This window comes from Rattus rattus, chromosome 8 (assembly GCF_011064425.1).
Source record: "Rattus rattus isolate New Zealand chromosome 8, Rrattus_CSIRO_v1, whole genome shotgun sequence".
Classification (NCBI taxonomy): domain Eukaryota; kingdom Metazoa; phylum Chordata; class Mammalia; order Rodentia; family Muridae; genus Rattus; species Rattus rattus.
The window spans coordinates 75,750,600-75,758,392 of NC_046161.1; the positions used below are offsets into that span (position 1 = coordinate 75,750,600).

General features: G+C 31.0%; 1 protein-coding gene across 1 annotated transcript; it reads right to left on the reverse strand.

Annotated features, from left to right (window-relative positions):
• Positions 1–903: 903 nt before the first annotated feature.
• On the reverse strand, positions 904–1,878 carry LOC116907115 (olfactory receptor 7G2-like). The gene has a single exon (XM_032910089.1). The coding sequence runs from the start codon at positions 1,876–1,878 to the stop codon at positions 904–906; it is 975 nt and encodes a 324-aa protein (XP_032765980.1).
• Positions 1,879–7,793: the final 5,915 nt, after the last annotated feature.

Consider the following 7,793-nt stretch of genomic DNA (forward strand, 5'->3'; position numbering starts at 1 on the left):
TATGTGCAGCAATAGTTCACCATGTGTTTTAACTCTAAGAACATAAGGTAGTACATGTTTTTCACTTTTCTTTTTCTTTTTCAATTTCAATTATATATATATACATATATATAACTTTATTCATGAGTTCTATATTTAAGTATCTATCCCTACAACTCCTTTCATATAATAAAACTCTGAAATTCACAGATTCATTTTATTTTGTCACATGTATACATTCTTTTATATATGCATCTTTATACAACTATACAAACATATATCTATGAATTATATATGTGTGTGTATATGTGTGTGTATGAGTATGTTTGTGTGTAACTGTTTAAGCTTTTCTAGGACTCACCCACTTCCCAAATAATGCAATAGAGGATTACATTTATTAACTAGCGTCTAGACCTTAAGGTAGATTTGTTCTCAAGTAGGAAGTGAATCACATATCCTGTTTACATGACTCTAAGTCCTGCCATATGATGTTACCTCCCTCAATTTTATGTCTACTTTCGCGGTATCAGTCCAAGGAAGAGAATGCTCTTTAAAAGAGCAATAGAAGACATAGCTTCTAGTCTAGGACATATGTTACCTCCATAATATTTGAAATAAAGTGAACCTTTGCTTGTTAATATATTATTTTTATAATATTGTTATCATACAATAGAAGATACATCCATATATTGTTTTGAAAACAATGAGTCTCTTTAAAATTTACTAATATTATCTAAATATATCAATTTTAAAGGTTGTTACCTAATAAGGACATTATTTATTAGTAATATTTCTGGGAATTTACAAATTTTGGCATTTCTTAACCTAACAGTAGAACAATCAATATAATTCCATTAAGACAAATCATGTGTGAAGAAAGAAGTGAGTTTTCAATGGTGACTATAGCTTTGTTTACCTGTATTGTTACACAATACCAACACTTAATTTCCTCATAGCTTCTTTCATATCTTTGTTCCTTAGACTATACACAAAGGGGTTCAGCATCTGAGGAACCACAGTATACAGTACTGAAGCCACTGCAGTCTTTCTAGTTGAGTCAGTCACTGCAAAGCTGATATAGACCCCAATCACTGAACCATAAAACAGAGAAACAACTGACAAGTGAGACCCACAGGTGGAAAGGGCCTTGTAACTGTGTCTTTTTGAAGGCTGTTTCAAAACTGAAGAGACAATTTTAACATAAGATAAAATAATGCCCCAAAATGGAAGTCCACCAAATATGAAAGTTGCCATGTATATGACTATGTTATTGATAAGTGTGTCAGAACATGACAGCTTGATTACATGAGCAAGTTCACAGAAGAAGTGGGGAATTTCAAAATATGTGCAGAAGGATAGTCGCAACACCAACAGACTATGTAGCAGGGCATCTATCATGCTACTGAGTATGGAGAGCAAAGTTAGTACAATACAGATGCTAGGATTCATCATGACTGTGTATCTAAGTGGATGGCAGATTGCCACATAGCGATCATAAGCCATTGCCGCGAGAAGAAAGTTTTCCATTCCACCAAGAAAAACAACAAAGTACATCTGTGTAAGGCAATCTGTGTAACTGATGGCATTGTTCTGTCTCTGGATGTTCACTAGCATCTTTGGGACAGTACTGGTGATGAAGCAGATGTCAGTAAAGGATAAGTTAGAGAGAAAGAAGTACATTGGAGTATGGAGGTGGGAGTCAAGGATTACAGCCAAGATAATGATGAGGTTTCCTAGCACTGTGACCAGGTACATGAAGAGGAAGATTCCAAAAAGAATGAGCTGCAGTTCTGGATCATCTGTCAGTCCCAGAAGAATAAATCCTGATGCAAATGTTTGATTTCTATATTCTGTGTTCCTGAAGAATATGAGTAGAGGTGGTGAAATCAATGGCCACATTACCTAATACTTTGTTGTATACACTATAAAAACCTATAATGATGAGGGTTCATAATGCACCTACTTCCACAAGGATTCTAAAATGTTGTTTCTATAGATACTACTTCACAAATATTTATTTTAGGATATTTTGAACCCTAGTTTATAATAAAGCCATATCTATAATTATCCATTATTATGCTTTCTATTTTACATAAACAATTAATTATACTCATTTCCTCAATCATCTCACATTTTTCACTCTGATGTACTACTAACATTATTACCATTCCTTCATACAATGCTCAGCAATGTATTTTAATACCAATTTTCCTATAAATTTTTCAGAATTCTAAGAATAAAATTCAAAAGAAATACTAGATAATTTGAAAAAGAGCATAAGAAAATGAGTTTTGTAGGATGGTGAGGAAAGAGAGACAAGAAATTGTGATAGTTAAAGTGAAGTGGTAAGTTATCAAAATGTATGTAGCATTAACAAATAAGGAAAGTAATCTAAAAATCAGAAACATAAATAGAAACCATGAAATCGGAATCATTTATATTAACATTCTTTTCAAATTTTTTTATTTTTATTTGCCTGTTACTCAATAGAAAAATCAATGGGAAGTAAGCTTAAACATCATAAAAATAAACAAGAGAGTATTATGAATTGTTGATACACAAAGCATATAAAAGCATGACATCAAAGAACTATTAGATATCCTACATTGGATTCCCTTTGTAATGGAAAGAATAAACTTACCACTCTTCAAGCATCATTTCTAACTCAAAAAGTATTTTCTCAATCTGAATCAAAATCACAATGCATGCTTTATTTGAAATTGTTAATAGAATGAAAGCTTGAAGGTTATTAGATTTGAATCAAGGAAGATTAACACATAGAAACCATATTAGAAAAAAATAGAATATTATTCAACATAAGGAAAATTCAGTCATATTTTTATTGGTTATTTTTCCTGCCATCCTAAAACAGCTTTGTATTTCTAGTGTCCAGGTGAAAGGTGCAAAAATATAGAATGTCTACAGCTCTGAGTTGTAGGGGAAGTGAACATTGTGAATTTATATTTAGAATGAGATCACTGGTCATATGCCAACAGTGAAAGCCTAAAGTTAAAATTCTTGGATTTTCTGAAATGGAATTAACTACTTCTCAAATGTGCATAATAATTTAGAGTTTATTATAGGAATATTAGGTGTGGCAATGACTTTATTTCCAATTTACTGTACATTTTGATTAAAATGAAATGTACAAATATATTTTATTAATTTTAACTATGCAAAGAGCACAATTTTTTGATCATACAAATTTTCCAATTTGTTTTATATTGATATGGAAGTTCCTGTTTTTCATCTGTAAGTATATTGTTTACATAAGTGACCATATGTGCACTGTAAAACCATAATTAAGGGAAAATTTAATTGTAAAGCATTTGTAAAGACAAGAAATATATTTTGTTACAAGGTGGGAGAGCAGCAGCAGCTTGGTAAATTCTTCAAGCTGGCTTTGATATAGTCAGAAATTTTTCTAAAAATGCATGGTAATTCTGGAGAGTTGCGATTGATGACAATTTTTAACATTTATGTGTGTATTACAATTTAATTTATTTTGAAATTTTGTGAGGAAGAACTAAGATCGGATCCATAGTTTTCTTGGTATGTGTCTGCATCCAAGTTCCCAGTTTTCTCACATTTCCTTGGTGCAAATGGCAATTTTTTTTCTGTCTACAAATATATCTCGATTTGAGCAAAAAAGAATACAAAGCTGAAAATGATCTTTCTCCTTATACTCCCAAAATGTGCAAAATAAGTACAGATAATTTTATAACAATCTTCCCTAAAATTTGTACTACTAATTCTTAAGTTGTTTTAGTAAGAGGGAAGTATTGTGTAATAAAATTAAGGTAGCAAAGGACCTTAGACAGTTGTTATAGTTAGTAAAATTCCTATGTGCAACTTCATATTACTCACCTTCTTCTGCATGCACTTTTTTGACATAGATTCAGATATAAGTATTGGAAATCACCTGTATATTGAATTACCTTGCTATGTTCATTGTGAAGTGGAGAATAGTCAAATCAGTATTTGGTGGACACAGAACACCTATTGTTAGGAAGGAAAGCACTTACACATGAGACCTTGAGTTTGTTGCCAAACACATAAACACTGAGAGCATATTCAAAATATATTTTATGAGTAAGGCAAGCCTCTTGAGTCAGGTTGTAAGATCAAAGAATTTACAGCTCTTATGTCCCTTGTGGCTGAATATACCAGCCATCTCATTAGACATACTTTGGTATTATGTTGTTAATGATAGAAATGCATAAATGCCTGGAGACCTAGACTCTACAATGTGTAACAATCCCAGCTACTCTCTTTTTCTGGATGTTGAGGTTAATCATCCCATTTATGTGTCCTGCTGATCCTTAACCTTCATCCTACCAGGCTGTGGACACACATATGCCACTATTCAGGGACTGAATCCCACACATTTAACTTGGTTTTGAATAATGACATCCTATCATCCAGGTCTTGTTGTCGATTTAGGGGTATAGGCATATTTTAACTTTGATTTGTTTAATTTTTTACTTATAGGAATTATATGTAGGAGAATTTTACATAAAATATCCCTCACCTCCAAATTCTAATATGGAAACCCCTTTACTCTTAAATTTATGACCTCCTTTAATTTTTAAATGTGTAGTTTAATTGAAATATATTTTGAATTGAAATAATATATACCTTAATTTAACTAGGAAACTTTTTTGTTAATAATCATAATTACAACCTTAAAAGATATTGAAAATTTTAGCCTCCTTCAATCCATGTATTTTATTAATTATAATATAAACAGTTCTGTACAGTGAACTTTGAACATTACTGATCCATATGCTGCAAAATAAAAGTATAAAGAATGTTTGTAAAATTAATTAGTTTGTAAATTAATATATACACAGTGTTTCAGTACGATTTTGAGTTTCCTAATTACTTTTTAATCACTTTTTAATGTTTTTGTCCTAGAATTTCAATAATACATTTTCTTGCCCCTTGTCCATCATATGATGAATAGTTACTCTTGATATTTTGATAACTTTTCAGAAATTACAATGGCACATAGTAAGAATTAAATGGAGATCCTTCCATCAGAAAGGAATTCTTTTTTCCTGTGATTTCAGAAGTGTTTCAGTCTATGGGCAACAGATTTAATTGCATTTTGACAGTAGAAATTAGAACAACATGGTAGAGAACAAAATTCCATATCAAGTAGAAGCACTTAAACAGACACAGTACCTATACAATGGAAACAGGTAAGGCAGGTAAGGATTTATAGGTATGTCCTGATTTTGCAGAAGAGTCCGCAGTTATTTTAATTATTACAACACATGTCTTGAGCCTTAGAACAACCCAAATCCATACAACACATGGCCTCTTAATTTAATATTCATATGTACTCATAAATAGATACCTGAAGACTCAATCATTCATAATTAAATCTAATGATTATTTTCTTAATAAAAATCTTCACAAGTGAAACTCCGAGTTATTTGATCTACTTTGTATTAAAATTGTTGATTAATTTTATGTTACTGTGATAGAATTGTGACCAAATGGACATATAAAAATCTTTTAAAGTTGAGGTAACAGTTTGAGAATTATAATATATGATGATACACAAAGGCCTTATGGAAAGAACAGACTAGATCATTCATCTTGATTAACAACTGAATGTCCCACCTTCAATTTCCTGCACCACCTTAGAAGCCACCAGTGTAATAATGATAGATGATCATTCCACACAGTGAATAAATATTCTGTGTTTATTGTTCCCTATTAGTAAAATAACAGGCTACTTCACTATTATCAATAAAACTTAGAAAATAAGAACAGTTATGAAAATAATCAGGTAAGAATTCCATACACAATATGCTGACCATATGCATTTGGAAGGTTGGAAAATGTACTCTACTATCTACCCTTTGTAGTGAGTTAGAGTTTTCTTACATAAAATACTTTTTATGTTAACTTGCATTGCCAGCCTAAAACATATATTCTTAGGCTTTAAAATGTTGTCTTAAATCATAAACAACTCAAGGTTAATCGTAAAACTATAACTATCTATTCTTCAACACCATCAGAGATGAATATTACCACAATATTCAGGAAGTGACATGACAGAGATAGTTAGCTTACTGGACAGCCCTAAATTGTTCGAATATAACCTTCAGCCTTCTTGGCTAGTGGCTAGTTTGCTGCTTTTGAAACAAACTCCATAAAGAGATTCTTTGATACTTAGAATCTTCTACGAAGTAGAATGGGTGTACTGCCAGTAGAAGACCTGTCTCATCATCACAAAAGACATTTAATTAATAAAAAATCTTTAAATGCCATTTTTTAGCTCTCTGAGACTTTGAAGAACATTTACTTATCTGTATAATATATGAATAGCTTATTTCTATGCATTTTCTATCTGTTCAACTTGGAAGCATTTACCTGTAATTACATAAAGTAGAATATAACGTGATCATAAGTTTGATTGTTGCTACCAACTTCCTTTTCTAAATTGTAGGAAACATTTTATACAGCAGCTTTCAAAAGGAACTTTTTAATTTTTGAACATTACTTAGAAAAATACATTAAACAAAAGTTAAAACAAATAGACTAAACTTTAAATGATGATGAACATCCTTCACACACACACACACACACACACACACACACACACACACACACACACACACACAAACCTAAAGGAACTACATCATTTCTTGGGAATGTAGCATCATTCTTTAAAATTATTACCCTCTGCTTGGGGACAACATCTTTTGGAGTCCTAAGAAAAATGAAATATTGCCAACTCTTTTCTGGAGATGTTTTATCTTAATTGCTGAATACAAATATACAAACTTTCACAAATAACATCTATTTCTGCATTAACATATATATGGAATGTACCATGTACACAATCAGTTAAATGTGGTTCTCTGCCATCTGTTCAAGCAGGTAAGGGGTTTTTTTTCCTCTAGTTTTTTAAAGTTAGTTTGGATTGTACAGATAAACTGTAATCTATTTTTAACTATACCATATGTATATATATTGGTCATTAGTTTGATTGCTGAGAAATGCAACAATGGAAAACATATATTCCTGATCCTTCTACAAGAAAAAAATCTGTGTTGAAAATGAGACAGAGTTTCTAGCTAAGACTTGAGATATACATACCCAATAAAATTTAGTGACTACCAAATTCTCAGGGCAAGATATATATATATATTCAAGTATAATCAGATCTTTCTATAACTGTTTGCATTCCCTGTAGAATTATGTGGGATAGAATGATTTTATATCTTAATATGTAAAAATTGCTTCATTTTATCAGAGAAATTTCTGGTGTAGTATAAGTGTTAATTTTTACTGGTATTCTCAAAATTGTCCTAACTTCTAATAAATATGTAATTACAGAATAAGCCTTTTCAAACTTAAAGGTGTTTCCCATTAAAGTCATGATTATTTGACTATAGTATTATACATGTGTATTAGTTTTCCAAACTCTGAAGAAAACACATCTATTTACCAAATTTCACTTCTTTTGGGATACTTTGAATTACTGGATGCAGACAGTGAAATGTGGTTTTACAAAGTATAATAATGACTTTTTAAAAAGAATATGACTTCTTTGACTTATTGCTAAGCTATAGAAGAATCTCTTCTTAAATCTTTGCTGTTAACATGGTGACTTTTAAAATATTTTACTTCTAAAACTTCAAGCAAATTTCCTACTAAGATCTCATCAGTTTCATTAGGGTCTTGTGCTAGAGTGCCTTGTAGACTTGGATGAGATCTGATACATGTTATATACAAATAGATGGTTTCTATTTATGATCACTTTTTTATTTGGGTGAACAGTGAAGTTATTAAAA

Bases quoted from the DNA above. Each gene is read 5' to 3' on its own strand.
- LOC116907115 (XM_032910089.1), bottom strand. From the start codon at position 1,878: ATGTGGCCATTGATTTCACCACCTCTACTCATATTCTTCAGGAACACA.